The 17,871-nt window shown below is 39.6% G+C and overlaps 1 protein-coding gene across 1 annotated transcript; it reads right to left on the bottom strand.

The window, feature by feature from the left end:
• Positions 1-859: 859 nt before the first annotated feature.
• On the bottom strand, positions 860-17,556 carry cul4b (cullin 4B). Its single transcript, XM_004545753.5, has 20 exons — positions 16,601-17,556; positions 13,429-13,544; positions 13,236-13,339; positions 13,081-13,150; positions 11,626-11,699; positions 11,374-11,536; positions 11,071-11,160; positions 10,203-10,285; positions 10,052-10,119; positions 7,119-7,237; positions 6,836-7,028; positions 6,618-6,722; positions 6,424-6,534; positions 6,227-6,312; positions 5,207-5,314; positions 5,005-5,118; positions 4,808-4,913; positions 4,544-4,716; positions 4,311-4,463; positions 860-2,000 (listed from the first exon to the last, which is right to left on the bottom strand). The coding sequence occupies exons 1-20, from the start codon at positions 17,058-17,060 to the stop codon at positions 1,905-1,907; spliced, it is 2,592 nt and encodes an 863-aa protein (XP_004545810.2). The 5' UTR covers positions 17,061-17,556; the 3' UTR covers positions 860-1,904.
• Positions 17,557-17,871: the final 315 nt, after the last annotated feature.

Genomic DNA, 17,871 nt, shown 5'->3' with positions numbered 1-17,871 from the left:
TATTTGGACATTTTGTTAAGCCACTTAACACTGACTTATTAATTGTTCAAGCATAAAAAGGGACCTAACTCGAGGGATAAACATGACAACTTGGAAAAGAACCAATTTCAAACTGTCTTTAGGCAGCTTGTTATTAGCAGCCTGTCAAAAAATGCATATCATTTGTTTTCGTGTCTTTAGTTGGATCTATAAAAAAATATAAAATTGGATTTTTAAACCAAAAACGACATTCCAATTCTCAAAGACCTGTTAGCTGAAAAGTTGGCATATCTCGACATGGTGAGCAATGACCTTTGACAAAGATTTGAGCAAATTGGACTAGTGCAGGACTAAACAACCTGGAGGCTTAAAACTATCTACAGTCAATGGTCACAATCTGAAACTCATGTCCTTAAGAAAAGGAAAAAAAAAAATCCTCTTATTAACTGTATTTCCATGTATGTTTACTGCCTCAATAAATCACAGCACCTATTTATTACCATGCCTCAAGACCTTTGCGCAGTACTGTATGGCTCAAAAAAGAGATGTTATTTTCTGTGGATTGATGGATAACCATTATTGCAAAACAAAAAAAAACAAAAACGTGAGCAGACAATATAGAAAATGGGATTATAGAAGCCATCCCATTAAAAACAAACTTTAGCTTATATTTAAGCTTACAAGGTGTAAATTGCTTTAATATAAAATATTCCATCTGTCCATCACATAATCAGCATCACACCGATAACATCTGTTTAACTTAGACTCTCTTTCCAGCTTTAGTACCCAGCCTCACATAGTCATACGCTGAAATAGTTGGGATCTGGTCACCCTAAATATAATTACACGTGTTTGAAAACCAGTGATTGAACATGACATAACCCACTGAAACAGTTATTTTAATCTGAAGAAATCTAACAGACTCATACAAACAACGGCATATCTGATCAATCATTGTCTGCCTCATATGTTGAGGCGTTTTCCATCCACTTTTCAGTAAGCCTGATAGGGAGACTTAAGAAAAAAAGTGTGTAGTAATGACATTGAATGTGGACTCTCATCGTATTGTGCTTTTACTAAGGGTCATCAAAAACCTAACACAAAGTGGACTGCCATGTCAGATTTTTTAAAATGCTTTGTGGTGCATGTACAAAAATGACCTTCAAAGAAAAAGCAAAAGAGAAACTTAAATGTGTTTACTTATACAAGTGGGCTGCCTTAGCAGCTTCATTATAGCCTATAACAACAAGAAGTGCTCCATTTTTGGCACATTTTGTGTGATTACAAACATCGCTATATCACTGGGCTACATGGCCTTGAAACTGTAAAACTTTGCTGATGCAGGATCACACATTTGCCACAGAAATTCCCAAAATTTCCAGTTCCCTACTTTAAATGTTAGTCCCACTTTTGACACTGACAAAAGAAACAAGCATCAGTTTAATTTTTATCCTTTTTTCTCTCTCAAACATGTGGTACATTTAGAGCATTGTTAGGTGTGTTAGCATTTGCCTGGGATACTGGATGAACAAAAAGGAAGAAAAAAAATAGTGACTTGATAACAAAGAGCATATTGATGCAAACCAAGGACAAAGAAGAATCTAAGTTTGAAAATAAATACTTTTCCTCTCCATTTAAAAAAAAAAAAAAAAGAGCAAACTGAACAATATCTGTGTGTCTTCTTTGTCCCAGCTCTCTCAGAGGCACTGACAAATATGGACAATATTCTCTTTTCAATAGGCATGCAGTCCACAGGATCACAAGACCCCTGACGAAAAACCCTGTGGAGCTATAGCCATTCAGTTGTCGGTCGCTGGGTTGAAGATGATAATGGATAACATCCACTGGAGCAGACGATTTAAGAGACCGAGCACTCAGAACGGCTTTCATCCTGACTGGACCACCTGCATCCACCTTTCTTTCATCTAAGCCACATAGTTGTACTGGTTGGAGTTCTCCTTGTCACGCTCCATGTAGTCCCTGTCAATAAGAGACTCTATCCTCTTTTTCAAGTCAGCAGGCTGAGAGGAGAGGACAGACAGGAGGCACGAGTTAAAACATGAAAAACATGCCAGCATTTCAAGCTATATTTTGAGGTGTGATATAGAAAAAAAACAGAAGTGAAAAGGCAGATTCATGTTAGTCTTCCCAAAATTTATCATAAAATAAAAAGTAAATTAAAACATCTTCTCCTTTTCCTCTAGACCTGCATAAAGGTTATAGTTTTTTTTGTTAGTTTCCCCCCTATTTGATACACGCTGTTACACTGGAGCAGGGGTCCCCAATCCCAGTCCACGAGGGCCGGTGTCCCTGCAGGTTTTAGATGTGTCCTTGATCCATCACAGCTGATTTAAATGGAGAAATTACCTTCTCAACATGTCTTGAAGTTCTCCAGAGGCCTGGTAATTTCATGTGATCATGTGATCCAGGTGTGTCGACCCAGGGTGAGATCTAAAACCTGCAGGGACACCGGCTCATGTGGACTGGGATTGGGGACCCCTGCACTGGAGGATGCTGATATTAAACACTGCCAAAGTTTAAAACCCCGATCCCCTAAGAGTCATATTCTAAATTTGGTCAACACAGCGTAACAGCAGCGTCTAACATTGTTCCTACACAGAGCTATGGAGACCATTATCTATAGCGCTTTACTCAGTCCCTAAGGACCCCAAAGCTACATTCAGTCATTCACCCATTCACACACTGGCAAGCTACATTGTAGGGGGCGCACTGACAGAGGCGAGGCTGCCGGACACTGGCGCCACCGGGCCCTCTGACCACCACCAGTAGGCAAACATGGGGTTAGTATCTTGCCCAAGGATATTTGGCATGCAGCTAGGAGGCAGCCTGGGATCGAACCACCGACCTTCTGATTAGTGGCTGACCTGCTCTGCCGCCTGAGCTACAGCCACCCCATGTTTTAGCAGGATCAAAAACATGTGAGACAACTGGTCTCTTGACACTCTTGTTTGTGGCGTAGCTGCTTCTTTAAAAAAACAAAAACAAAAAAAAAACAACCATGGAAATTCCAGACTGTACAGTTCCTCTAGTGGTCACCTGAGGCTGGCACCCAAAGCAAGCCAATTCCTATAGAGTCACATCTTAAAATGCCCAACTTTTCAGCATTAAAAACAGATTTACAGCCTTGTAGATAAACAAACAAACAAAAAAATTCTCATGTAGAACTATTTGTGTCTGTGCGGCACACTGGTACTGCATACTGCAAAAAAAAAAAAAAAGAATAAAATGAACACTACAGTGGACAAAAAACACCAAAGTTTTTAAATGCAAAACTCAAAACCAATGGGTGGCCTGACAATCATGTGAAAAAGTGCATCTTTATAGGAATGGAGAGAGTCCCCTGAAAACTTTTTCACATGACTGCATCTTTTATCCTGTACGTGAAGAGCAAACGTGTTAAAATACAGAGAACTTCTTTGCCGTGAAGTGAAACTTTCAATGCAGCCACTATCTCGGCTTCTCATTTTGGCTTCTTGATCTCTGACTATTTTTCCCCACTCCTTCCTCTTTGTGGTAAACACTGAAGTCACCCCCTATCATGTCCAAGCAAACTTTTAAACCGAATCAGCAATCTGTCACATCGAAGCGTCACTGCTGTCTGGCCAAGTCCTAGTGGGTTTTTTTTTTTGGTTAGATCTAGTTTAGCTGAAATTGTCGACTGTGGAAGAGCGGGGGTCTGTCCAGCAAATGAAAGAAACTTCCTTTACTGGAGGACTGAAAGTAGACGAAAAAGGAGAGGGACTGAAATGGTAAGTGAAAGTAGTGAATACCCAATACAATATTCACATGTAGGAAGCCCCACAGCTTGGAAGGTTTCAAAAGCTACATTCACTTCTCATTATTTCTACTACTAGATCATGCATTAAACCCAGTGTAGTCCTTCTGTATGTTAAAAATACTGGCAACTACCAGTGCTATTTCAGCCTCCTAGTGGACACACCTATCAACTTAAAATTGGCTTATTTTCAAGTTATTGCATTTACAAGATTTTCAGAAAACTAGACCTTCAGTTCGAGGTCACTGAGATTCAAATTCATCTGAGACTTGTAGTAGTTACACCTATGGTATCAATTTTAAAATCCTACGTTCTCAAGTTATTGCATTCACGAGATTTTCAGAAAACTTGACCTGAGGTCAAGCTCGTAGATACACTTATGGTGTCAATTTTAAGGCCCTACGCTGACTCATACTCGAGTTATCACATTCACAAACTTTGGTGTCCGCACCTGGTGATGGCATTCCCCATCAGCTTTTACGACCGAGTGGTAAAAAGAAAAAAAACAAAACAGAAAATCATTTGTGATTATCACCTTGACGGGGAACTTCAGCTGACTGTACACTTCAGACATCAAAAGATTATGGGTCAGAGTCTTCCTCATCTTCATGATCCGCACAATGGCAGCATCGATCTGGTACTGACGATCCTGAAAGACTCTTTCTGTGGTGCTGGCTTGCTCCTCCACCTGAGTAAAAGAGGCGAGTTAAAAATAATTTTCCGATCCTTGAAAGATAATTTAGAAAAATACGGTGAGAGCAAACATACTGTTTCTTTCATCTGGATCTGGTTTATTTTGATCCTGAACAGCTTGTGTTTGAAGTCGTCATTGCAGGAAAACTTGTCCCCATCTTCTACATCTTTGCTTTTTGGGATTTTGGTGAGGACACGTGCTTTACCACATGCAAGTGACTGAAGAGTCCGCCGTAGCTCACTGTCCTCTGTGGAAAGGCCCAAAGATCAGTGTGGCTGGGAAAAAAATAGAGGATGCCATTTCTTCATGAAAAAGTGCTTTAATGTGTTAATACAAACCTATTCCTGTTGCCACTTTGATCTCTTCCAGGGTGAACTCCTCTCCCTCATTAAACATCAGTAAGACAAGGGTTTGGAAAAGTGACACCTGCAGCTCCTTCTTGCCCTTTTGCAAGAAACATCAAGACGATTAGCATTAAACTTGGCTCACTGAGTGAGCAAAACACACAAGGTCATTCTTAGAAAAGAGTTCAAACCTCTTTAAATTCAGCTTTTAAGACACAGTGGCCTAACGTCGACTGCCACTGCAGCTTCCTGCCACTGTGTTTGCCCAGGTAGAAAGTCTTGAAGATCTCCTGCAGTCGCACCATCTGGACAAAGATAAGAGAGGTGTTACAAAGCGACGCTCGTTATATTGAAAAGTACAAAATCAACCCTCAGTATTTGCTCAGGACTAACCTCAGGTGGCAGGTGCACTTCCATAGGGACGTACGTTGGCCAGTAGCCCATAGTGAGGATATTCACTGTCAGCTCGATATTGCCGGGAATGTTTTGGCACTGCATATACTACAGAAATACAAAGACATGAGTTTATCTACCCACAAAGAAGTTTTAATCTTAGTAAACTGAAACTAGCAGGAAACTGAATCCATTAGCAGGATTTTAGACTGAAAACAGGCAGTGTTGGTGAGGGTCCACCCTTTCAGTTTTATTGTAATTACACAAGTCTGAAGACAGAAAATCAAACCAGACTGTAATTATATGAAGAAACTGAATTTTACAACACTGGAAACTAATTTCACCAAACCCTCGTTTACAGAGCTATTTTAGTAACCAGGTATTACAGAGATACTTCTATTATAAATGGCTCTATTTGTGTTTATCATCCTCCCGCTCTGTTTCCTTTATACATGTCAGATACTTTGCAATACTTTAATGTTAATACTTTCAGTTTTTATTCATCTTTATACATAGTTTTTTCCCCTCAAAAAAATGATTCAGTGCGCCTTATGTATTAATTCTGCATCAATAGCAGGGAAAGTTTGTTGTCTGCATTTTAATACGTCAGAGTTTATATGCACATCCGTCCTGGCTGACTGTAGTTGGTGGTTGTCTTTCTGACGCACCCACAAAACAAAACGTACATTAAGCCAGCTGCCTACTGTCTCACACCTCTTCCATGAAACACGTTGTTTAACTGGAGAACTGGTGCAAACCAGACACTATTCTCAGACTGAATGTGCCCCAGGTTTTATGTTATGCTGACAGTTGAATTACATCTTACAATGTCTATATTTCAAGCCCTCAGGGAAAGCAAAGGTAGGCTAACACTTTGGTTGCATTGCCAGCAATTTTTTTCTTTTTGATAAAACTTCAATGAAAAGATTTGTCTTTTTTCACCATGTAATGCTTCAATATGTGTGAACAAAACCTTTTCCAAAATGTCATTTTTGCCTATTTATGTAGGCAAAGTGTTACCTGTTTGAACTGCACCATGATGTCCTTAGAAAGCTCCATGTCCTTGAACATCCCCTCCAACTTGCTGGTGAACGCTGCTCCACATTCTGAAAAACAAACGTTGTGAGTCAAAGTTCAATCAGTCACTGTCAGGATTCCATCATGTAGCGCCTGTGTGCACACGTGCTAAGAAATGGCACTAAGCTATGAAAACTGACCGTGTTTAAGCTTTGACAGCATTGATTTTTCAGCATCAACAGAAGCACTTTTTCCAACCAGCAACCTCTTAGCCAGGTCCTTTTTGTAAAACGCCTCGAAAACATCTTTTCCTGCAAGGACATCAAAGTCTCACAATAAAGGCCGCACAAAGGACAAAGTACTGTACTTACACAACTGTTACAGTAAACATTACCATAGATGAATCTAAAGATAATCATGATCTTATCCAGCATCTTCTCCAGCTCTTCATCCGTGGCCTCTTTGTTTCCTGCCCTCAGCTTTGAATCCACATGTTTTGCTATAGAGAAATGTTGATTATTATCATGTTGGCAGAATTATTGTTGTTGATTGTTATTATTTTTCTCTTCACTGTGTGGCAGTTATGAATGGGGAACATGCTTAGTTACAGACCTATGAGCTCTGCAGGTTTATTTGGCCGTTTGTTGATGAATGTTTCAAAAGCTTCCTTCATGGCATTAACAAATTTCTCATTCTTCATGAAACACACGTCGATGATTAGATCCACTTTATCTTTAAAGTCCAGCAACTCCTGCACCATGGTTTTGTCTTTTTCCGGATTGATTACGATCGTGCTTCCAAAAGCCTGAATTTGTATTTTCAAGACATTAAAAACAATTAAAACAGTGAATTGATTCTGTCTTCTCTTCAGTCTTTCATTTAAAAGCTGCCATACCTTTATGTATTCTATCCAGTGCTGCAGGAGCACGCTAACGCCACCACGCACTCGACTGAAGAGCTGATAGAGGAGAGACAGATCCTGAATTCTGTTCTCATCCAGCAGGTTGGTCAGACCTGCAAGTTTCAAATAACAGCTAGAGGTCAATCAAGACTCAGTATGAGGTTCAGACAAGACAGTCACATATCAGGTACTTCCAGAACAGTCACTTATGCTTCACTAAGAGTAAAAAAACTAGGACAGCAGGTTGACTTTAATTTCATTCCCACCGACTGGATTCATTGGAATCACTCTCAGACTGATTGCCAAAGGTTTACAAATAACTGCAGTCTAATTTTTCATGCAGATTGCAAACATGTTGCAATCAGTATCAGTCAGTCTGCGCAGATGAGTGAAAATCGCTTGAGGTCCATCTATTTGCAATAGAGGACTCGACTTAACTGGTTGCATTCTGGTTATATTCCCAGAATTCCGCATCAAAGTTACTCGGCACCGATGTCATTCTGCATTTAAACTGCCATCCTGCAGTAACTAGAGAACTATTTGTTAAGGAATTTTTATTTTAAATTCATGATGTTCTGGCTAAACTCTGAATGTAAGTAGTGAATACGATTTTCTTTGTATGTAGACGACAGCAGATTTGATTTTTTCCCTCTTAACTTATCACAGTTCATCTCTGTATTATCACAAGCAGATTGCATGCAATTGCTAACTTGACTCTGTTCAATTGCATAGTGATAGTCCTGTTGCCATCTAGATGCACGAATGTTGTTTTGAAGACACTGACTGATTGGTCAGAGTGGTCATAGACCTGGGGTCCGTTCTTCGTACCTCGCTAAGTAAGTTAGCTGGATTTGATTGTTGACGATTTCGCGTGATCTTGGATCGTTCGGTTCTCTGAAGCTCATCCGGGACTTGCTGTCATAGCAACAGATCCGTAAGCGTAAACCTGCTCGGGAGCAGGCTTACTTTATGTAAACAGGATTAGATCGCGGCCACGCAGGTATGTCCGCTTCATTTATACGAAAGCAACAGCGATATTTTACCACTAAAGATATCAATGTAACTAAAGATAATGCAGTACTTGATTCTTGTATTGATTCCATACAGATACACACAGGTCATTTCCTAAAAAAAGGGAAATGTACTATTAATCATTCTATTTCATGTATTTGATTATTTCAGATGTAATTCATATTTTAGAGTAATAATAGTAAATTACTTCGTGTAATCAAGATGAGAGACCACGGCTATAAAAGCGAAGGTGGATTTGGGAAGTCTGTCGCAGCCATGTCCTGTCCGTATACGCGAGCCACCCATTGCGGAAGGTGCAAGATTGATAATGAGAGTTTTCAGAATCCAGCGTATATTGCGGGATAGACAGGATCCTTTAGCTCAGCGCGACAGTGTGCTCATTGAGAGATATCGATTTTCCCGTGAGGGTATAATTTACTTAACCAACTTGTTGACGAGGGGGTGCAGGACCACCACCTGTCTTCTTCTGCTCTGCCCTTTTCTTGGTTGTTGTTATGAACAAACAAACAGATTATTTCAGGGTCTCTTTCCAAGAGACTAAAAGCAATATAAGTGATAAATATTACCATTCTGTAGAATATTCTTATTCCACTTTTACTTGTTCCCATGTTCTAGTGGGTCCTGTTGTGGCTCTAATGTGAAAGAGGATATAATGTAATATAATATAATATAATATAATGTAATATAATATTGGATAATATGGTGTGATATGATAAATCTACCCTACCGCCTACTGGTGTTGGCCAGAGGGGCCGATGGCGCGATATGGCAGCCTGGCTTCTGTCAGTCTGCCCCAGGGCAGCTGTGGCTACAACTGTAGCTGCCTCCACCAGTGTGTGAATGTGAGAGTGAATGAATAGTGGCATTGTAAAGCGCTTTGGGTGCCTTGAAAAGCGCTATATCAATCCACTCCATTATTATTATTATTATTATTAAATTACTTACGAGTTTAATTTGTCAGCAACTTTCTGCCAGCCCTCTCTCCTTGCTTTTGCAGCCTTTGCAGTGTTCCCTTGCGTTTTAATTAAACTCTGAAACTCCTGAAATCCCTCACTCAAGAGTTCTTGCTCTGCTGCCGAAAAATACCGAGCGCGCTCCTTCGACATTTTCGCCGACCAATCAAAGGGTTGCCGATCAATGTTTCTACTATCGATGCATAGCCCCTGTTAAGCCACCCAGTGATCTCACATTACTTCATCCAGCTGTACTAATCGTCAACAACAGGTGTGTTCGGAGAACCGGAATAGCGAGCTCAAAGTTGGCGCGATGATTTGATCTTGGATGTAGTAAGCGAGGTACGAAGAACGGACCCCTGGTACCCATTTTTGAAGCTACCATATCGAAGCCATGGCATCACAATCACTGCACACAGTTACAATAGGTCTCTTTCTATACAAAGCAGTGAAAGACAAAGAGACTTAAACAAAAAACTCTGGTTTTTGCATTTATAAAAGTTACAGGCCACTAGATATCTGCCTTAATGAGGACTTAAGATTTGCCTGCTTTTTTGTAAACCTTGTTGTTCATTGACTTTAATTCAAATTCTTCACAATGGAAATTACTGTCTGTTACCTATGTAATTTATTTAAATTTGACAAATATTGTGAGCTAAAAGGCTGTCTTTATATCCCAACAGCCTTTTAGGACCTAGAACTGGTCCAAGTTTGAGAACTACTACTCATATAAACAACATAAAAACAAAAAGACTAATGCAACATTATATGAAACTAAAAATGTCTTAAATCAGACACACTGAAGAGAAAATCTTGTTAAAAAATTGCCATAATTTAAAATATGCTGTAACAATGACAAAAAGGTACATTTAATAAGCTAAACCCTCATTTGTTTTACAATAATTTATTATTATATAGTGACCGCTTATATTAAGTGTTTACCTTTTTGCAGAGTTGCTGTGAGATGTTCACCAAGCAGCTGCTTCTCCACAGCAAGGATGAGCGGTTTTCTGAGAGGAGGAAAAAGCTCAGGTTACGCATCGATCTCTGTCACCGTTTATTTGCTAAGTGAACGCTTCAGTCCGACACTCACTGTGTGCTCTGGTCCAGGTACGTGATTACTCTGTCAGCCTCCTCCTCCAAGCGCTTGTTAACATGATGGAGATATTCTGGTACCTAAAAAAACACATTTACATTCACACCACAGCTTTTAATGCTTATTCTGTAATGCAGATGAAAACTACCCATCGAAAGATTACATAACATCATAAAAAGTTGTTTTTCTTGCATAGAGGATAATTTGGCAGTCTTCACAGAGAGGTTTGTAGTTTTATTTTCCCTACAGTTTCTTCAAATTAAACTATAAGAATTGAGCGTTTGCAAAACAAAGTCTCTGCGCTTCACCTTTTGTATAAAAAAACAACAACCAAAAATCCACATAAACTAAGCTTCCAGTTGCAAAGTGAACGTTTTATATACTTTCTGCTTCAACCAGGCAAATGTTTTTTTTGCTGAGCTAAAAGCTTCACTCAAAACACGTTTACGGTGCCAGACCTGCTTTCTGCTTTACTAATGCTTAGTTCAGTGGCTACATCTGTGTTCCTCCTCTTCTATAATGAATTTCCACATGTGGTTAAATGGTTGGCTTTTTGTAAAATTTCTAACAACATCAAAAAATATTGAATCCTTTCTGAGGCATTAGTTGCTTATTTATTCCTTAGAAGAACCAAATGTGACAAAAAAGCTTCAAATCCTCACATCTGACAAGACAAACCCAGGGAATGGTTGGATGTTCTGTTAGAAGTAATTAACAAGAATTCTAAGAACAGCTGCCAAGGATTTTTCATGGGTTACTAAACTAATGACTTTAAGAATTGGTTTAGTCAGCTGATCAATGAATCGTGGATAACAGACGACAAAATAAAAAGAATGTGTTCCGAGTATGAGGTTATATAAATCACCTCTCTCTCCTGCATCAGCCTCTGTCCCTCTGCAGCGTACAGTCGATTAGTTTCCTCCAGAAAGCGTTGCTCAAAGGACTCTTGATAAATCTGCCAAGGAGGCCGACAGAACACAGGTTTCATTAAAAATATCTGACAACAGGAAACAGACACTTTATCACACCCGTGTGCAGGTGAGCCATGCAAACAACACACTTTTGTTGTGGTTCAAATAAACGGAGGAAATCCAAACAATCTTCAAAAACACATTTAGACCGTCACTACTTAATATCTGGGTTATTATTTGAAGAGTTGCCCTATTACCTGAAGGTCAGAGAGCATGCTCAGCAGGCTCCTCAGCAGACTGCGGTCTATCGCCTCTCCGTTTCGCTCCCTCTCAATGAGCAGCAGAATCCCGTCGATGGTTTTGCTCTGAACCTTCAGATCGCTGATGATGTAGAACCGGAACAGCTCCAGACCCATGTCCCTGAAGACCACAACAACCCGTTCACCATACAATAAAACAGAAATCAGCCCGAGTACGAAGCTAAAACCACAACATGGCTGATCACTCACCAAATCGATGGCAGCATGGAATTCTGTAAAACGTAGGTGCGATCCAAAAACAGGAATATACTCCTAATCATGATCTGTGGAACAAAGATACACAATTAATCACGCTTTCAATGTTCAGATGACCTCCTCCAATCTTACATATGAAGTTTAAAGGTCCTACAAAGCCTGCTGAGATTTCTCAGATGTTGCAGCTTCATTTGTTGGTGGTTAAAAAGTTAAGAAATGGAACAGAAATCACTTTAAGACGGAGAACAGATCGTTAGCTCTTTCAGTTTGGGGGAATTTTAATTCCCTGAATATCCATGTGTTGTTTAGGATGTGAAGAAATCAGTCAGAAATCAGGTTGTGCACATATTTCTATAATCATTGCCTTAGCTGCAAGCAGACTAATGTTGCGCATAGTCTGTCCCCAGAGGCTCATTCTGAACCAGAGAACAGCAAATCAAATTGATAACTCATAGGCAGCAAGTTTAAGACACACATATGAGACAAACATAACTTGGCTCAGGATAAATACTCAAATAAATGTATATGTTGTTCAGTTAATAACTCACTGATTGAATTTCAATCAATATAAAATCCTTCGAGCAATAAAATACGGTATTACAACCTTGGGCCGGTAAATCTAAAAAGTGGGTCTGTGCAATCCTTCTTACTGTTTAGAGTAGTAAGAGCGCTGCAGAGGCAGTAAGAGTAATGTATTGTGGTATTAGTGTTAGTGGAAGGATTTGATAACCTGCAAATAGTAAATTTATGGAGAACACATAGGTTAACTGCTGCTGACTACCCGAAATGTCTAAACTATCATTATGGGCTGGATGGTCTGTTGTGTGGTGGCATTATAGGAAAATTCTAATTTTTAACATTACATTTGTTTCTCTCTCTTCGCTGTCAAATACTCTAGTTAGCACAGATGCATCTGCTCCATACTGCTGTATGTAAATTGCCTACTATTATTGAAGTTTCATATGCTTGTTATGCTAGTTTTCAGAACCACACCCACTTCCTTCGATACCTGATCACTTTCACTTAAACAGCTTCTTTATTAAGTGTGTGATTAAGAAACCGTTACTGCGCCAGCAAGCTGGATGCCCTGTAGCGATTCAACTTTAAACACTAGCGTAGGTAGCAGACTTGAGATATTCTATAGTAATGTCGTAAATTTCCATCTCCTCTAGCGTTCCTCACTCTGCTGGACTGGCTGCTTGCAGGCATTGCACAACTAACCTCATACAAAACCCAAGATAGTGATATTTGCAAAACAGTCCATTTACAGGGCCGGGGTGGGGGGTGACTAATGACAGATGCATTTGAGTTGCACTACTTGGAATGTAAGAGCCAGAATAGTTTGTCTCTGTTTGTAATATTTCATTTACAAGCCCCCCGACCAACTCTATTATAAATCAGTTTTAAAAAATTGCTATGTTTAACAGTTTTTAACAGTATAAAACATACCATTTGTCTACAGTGATCTTGCCAGCACTTGTCAATTTTCTTCAGGAAAAGCACGCTGTCCAGGGCATCCGTGAGAACAAAGTTAAGGCAACAGTGGACACAAAATAACAACATCTTCTCTATGCGATTCAGCGAGCGAGACCGTGAAAGGATATTCTCTGAACTGATCAATTTGTGCCTTGATGTGGTCTTCACACACGGCCCTCAGCTGTTTGTACAACTTGGCAGAGATCTTATGGAAGCAGAGGTTTTCCACAGCCTGAGGGGAGAAAACAGAGCTGTCGGAATAATGATAACGGCACAGTTGCTGTTTGCAGATGGGGGAATTCAGCGGGTCTGTCTGGATACCTGGTAGAGCTCCTCTAGATTGTATTTGATTGACGTGCTGTTCTGTATGGCCTCCACCGCCTCCTTCAGCTTCTGCCAGGTCTCCTGCGTGTAGTTCTCGGGCAATTTGGGCTTTTCTGTGAGAAAAACAAAAACAGAACTGTGTTACCAGTCTCACTCATACTTAGAGGACTGATTATGAGAAGGCATAATCAGTCTGTCTAAATGCAAGTGAATACGTCTGTGATAACTTTTTAGACTGACTGTAACTTATTTTTGGTAAATTCCCAGTTAACTAGAATTACTTAAATTCCAGAATTTTCATTGGTGAGAGAAAAATGCATTTACCAACCAAGAAAGATAAACTCATTTGTGAAATAAGTCACAACCAAATTTGGGTTCCTCAACACAGATGTCCCTCTCTTGTTTCTATGTCCGTCTGCATGTGGTCTCTCACGCAAAATTACCATTTTCCCCACTCTTGTTTTGGAAAATGATTCACTCTGCTCAGCTCAAGTTGCACACATGACAGATTTTTACGGATTATTTTTAATATACATTTAAAGAACGTTATCATTATGAAAACAATCTGGTTTAGTTTTGGGGCAAAATACCGAGGTTGCCACGGTGATACGAACCCCACTTTGTAACGTACATGTTGCTAAAATGAGGAGTACCTCTAATTGAAATAAATGTTACAGTTCATGTTCACAAACGCTAACAGACTTTTTCACATTTGCTGAGACCACACTGCAATACTCCTTTTAAATTTTTCTCTTGATTCTCTCATTTCTGTCTTATAAATATATAAGACATCCCATGAGAGCACTTTAAAAAAATATGCTTTTTTAAATGTTTGTGCAAGATTCTCACAGTTTAAACTTCTTAAATTTTTTTTTAACTCTGTGGTTTGATTTGCTGTTCTTGTGTTTTTGTCTGGTCACCTTAAAGTCAAAGATGGTTTAAGTACTTATCACAGTATTAATCTGTTTTTTTCCCCACATACTACACCCGGTCCCAGTCTTCATTTACTCATTGTTGGCCATCTATAACAACTGTACCATACAAGCTGAAACCACAATATGAATTTTAGTGTATTAAAAAAAACTGCACCTCAGTTTTTCTCAGTTTACTGACACTCGGCCAAATATTGTATCATCGGGTCTGTGACACACATTTGCACCAACAAAATGTCAAACCTAAAGACTCCAGATCAGGTATCTTTAAAGTGAAGATTTCTTTGTTCTCATGGAAGAAAAATGGGTTGGGGTGAGCAATCAATAACGCAGTTTACAGTTTATAGGGCTGACGCAGTGTTTACAGAGTAAACATCTTTACTAATATATATACAAATATATTTCATATATACAAAATGGGTAGTTTTTTAAAAAACTTTCCAGCAATGTATCTGATAACTTAGTTGCCTCAGCATCACTGTCTGTAATAACTGAATAAAATAAAAAAGAACAATATTTATTTATTTGATATTTGTCTTGGTTAAAACTTGCTGCCTTTGTTTCTACAGCTTGAATTATTTGTTTAACACGTGTAAGGTAGGATGCTACTCTAACACTGGTTACTTACTGGTGTCTTGTAATCCAGTGTGGGCTGAGCCTGAAGACTGCAATAATAAAATACAATTAACTGATACTCTGCTATGTGTGCTGCAGCCCAGATTTCAGGGTTTTTCCTGGCTTAGAAAAGATCATCAAGGGGTGACAACCAGAGCTATTACAGTGTTGTATTCTTCTTATTAATTTATTATTACTTTTTATTCCATCTTGAATTTTCATTTTAAATTTTTGTTTAAGCTCACTTAGTTTCCAGAGCCACTTTGCTTGACTGTATGCCATTATTATTATTTGAGAACGTTTAGTTTTAGTTCATTTTCAGTGTTTGTTTTAGTCTGTTTTTATATATTTAAATTTATATATATATATATATCTATATATCTCTATATCTCCCCTATCATACATGACGGTACTGCACGCATAGGGAAAATATGGCCCGAGGACAAAAACTGCTTGGCTCCTGATGTCTTTAAAGAATAATCAGACCCGAAGCTTCTGGGAAACAAAATACAAAAAAGATTTATGTTCTTGGATTTCAAAACAACGACTGTGAGAAGTCAGTGCTGTTATTTCACTCATGTTGAACAGACGGCACTCCACTGCAAACAACTGCTCTGTGATGAAAAGCAACACCTTCAACCTAATGGTAAATATATCAAAATACCAGAAGGCCGTACAGCCTTTAAGTGGACTGTTTTATTTCAGATCTAATACTTTACTTGAATCCATTAATAGAAACGCCACCAGTGGCCCAGATGGACTTGAGGCTGGCCTAACATAGTTTGTTTTACAGCCCATCGATGGCATTGAACCCTGCAATAATAGTCTGTCAATGTTTACTATTACTTTTTTCCCCTGGCCACTTTATAAACAAACGTATTTTATGCTCAGGCAAATGAAACTTTCAAAAAACAGTTAAAGAACATGGTACACCTACAGTCATTAATAACTGTCGTTTGGTGGGATGTCCACATACCTAAGTCCTCTTTTTTTGGTATGTAAGTGGAAATGGGCCTCTACTTAAACAAGTGATAATGTCCTCCAGTGTTCAACTTAACAGGCCAACAGATCAGACGATTACTGCCCCACAAAGAGAAGCCAATTTAATTATTTTAGTGGAGTACATGCTTTCCCTCTCTTTAGACTCACCCCTCCATGCTGCAGGTACTGCTGTTGGAAAGAGAGGATGGCTGCTGTCAGCTCGCAGCAATGTTTACCAGAAATCTGGCATATTTAAAGATCTGGCAGCTTTAACTTTAGCTCCTGATTTTGGATAGGGGCAAGTGAAACCCATTTATAGGTTTAAACTATCCGTACAGGTGGTTTGATTTAGCAAAATCAAAGGGACTTATTAACTTATTTATAGTTACCAAGATTACTAATCAAGGAAATACACATTTTTCCCAAGTTTGCCAAAGCCCGTGATATCTTTGTCCTATGTTATGGTACAATTTTTAAGCATTAAACTCATAGATAGCTGTTTAAAATGAGCTCTAGTCTCTGTTAAATGTGTCGGCCAGCTGGGACCATATCATTGTGATATAGCAGGGATTTGTAAGTTTAAGGTGTGTTTTTTTTTTTTCTTTTTAGGAGCTTGGACCCCATCATCCACCAGTGTCTACCTCTGAAGTTCTTGATGACTAGTTTCTTGGCAGCACCGGGTTTACTGTTGGAGAAGGTGGTGGATCCTGCAGTTTTCGTCAGTCCGTTTGCGTGGTGCCCCACGCCGCCGGGCAGGAACATGGCTTTGCTTTTGTTATTGGAGCACGAAGCAGCAGCAGCAGCAGCCTCCTCAGCCATTTTCACATCGAGTCCAATGAAATCCACTGAATCCTCAAACCTCAACTTCTTCTGAATGTGCAGCGGAGTGGGAGAGGAAGAGGAGGAGGAGGAGGAATTCAGGGTCTTTGGAGGCGAAGAGGAGATCGTGTCACTAGTGTCTTCCCTCTCCGAGCCGTTTATTTTCCTCTTTTTCGTAGATGTGATGTTACCGCTGTCGGTTTTGACATCAGTAGCCGCGGGTCTAGCCTCCTGGGTTGGCGGTGGTGGGGGATTAGGGGAAGATAAACCTGTTGGAAACATGAAAAAACGGGAATACTAATTCTTAACAGCCAGTCTTCTGATCGGAAACTTCCAGGGTCGCCGGGAGGGGGGAAAAGCTCAGCGTCCGAGAGCTTTTATCTGCCTTAACGCGGAGAGGTTAAACCAAAGTCCTCTATCCTGTATAAAACAGACAATAAATCACAAACTACAGAAGCTCCACTTGAACCTAGCCTCGTCGCTGTCTTGTTATTGCTGGCAGGAGACGAAAGATGGTTGGCTATTGCTTCCTCTTTTGCCTCGCTTGTCTAAGCGCGTCGTAAAGTCGTGCAGAGAGTGAGCGGTTTGAGGAAAGCGGCTGTTAATGAAAAATATTTACAGGAGAAACGCAGAAACTACGAGAACACGCTCACATGGGAGGAAAACAGCCGTCGGCGAACACGGGAAAAATCCGCTCAGAAAAGCTAGTCCGTGACCCCACCGGAAGTACTTTGTACAAAAGTAGTTTTTGCACAAGCGTGTTTCTTTTTTTCTAAACCAACCCAAGCGCTGTGACCGTTTCGGCCACAAGATGGCGCCCAGGCTAGACGTTTGACGTAAGTGTCACGCAAACAAATAAATAATAAATAAATAAATAATGCAATCGATGAATGAAAAGGTTTTGTACCGAGTCAACCTTTTTTATTATTTTTTTTTTGTTTTGACCCATGACAACTAATTTTCTTGGTTTGTTTGCCCTATATGTTTTGAATGGTCAACTACTTGTAATAAAGTTAATTTCAATTTAAAAAACCAAACAAATCAACAACAACAAAAACAAGGACAGATAAGTTTCAAACTTCTGCTTCTTTGT

This window comes from Maylandia zebra, linkage group LG2 (assembly GCF_041146795.1).
Source record: "Maylandia zebra isolate NMK-2024a linkage group LG2, Mzebra_GT3a, whole genome shotgun sequence".
Classification (NCBI taxonomy): Eukaryota; Metazoa; Chordata; class Actinopteri; order Cichliformes; family Cichlidae; genus Maylandia; species Maylandia zebra.
The sequence above is the reverse complement of the archived record's forward strand: the minus strand, read 5'-3'. Positions and strand labels throughout refer to the sequence as shown.

Bases quoted from the DNA above. Each gene is read 5' to 3' on its own strand.
- cul4b (XM_004545753.5), bottom strand. From the start codon at position 17,060: ATGTTTCCAACAGGTTTATCTTCCCCTAATCCCCCACCACCGCCAACC. The intron at 10,120-10,202 runs GTGAGTGTCGGA...TCCTCCTCTCAG, and splicing joins TACCTGGACCAGAGCACACA to AAAACCGCTCATCCTTGCTG. The intron at 7,238-10,051 runs GTAAACACTTAA...TGAAACTTGCAG, and splicing joins CACAGCAACTCTGCAAAAAG to GTCTGACCAACCTGCTGGAT.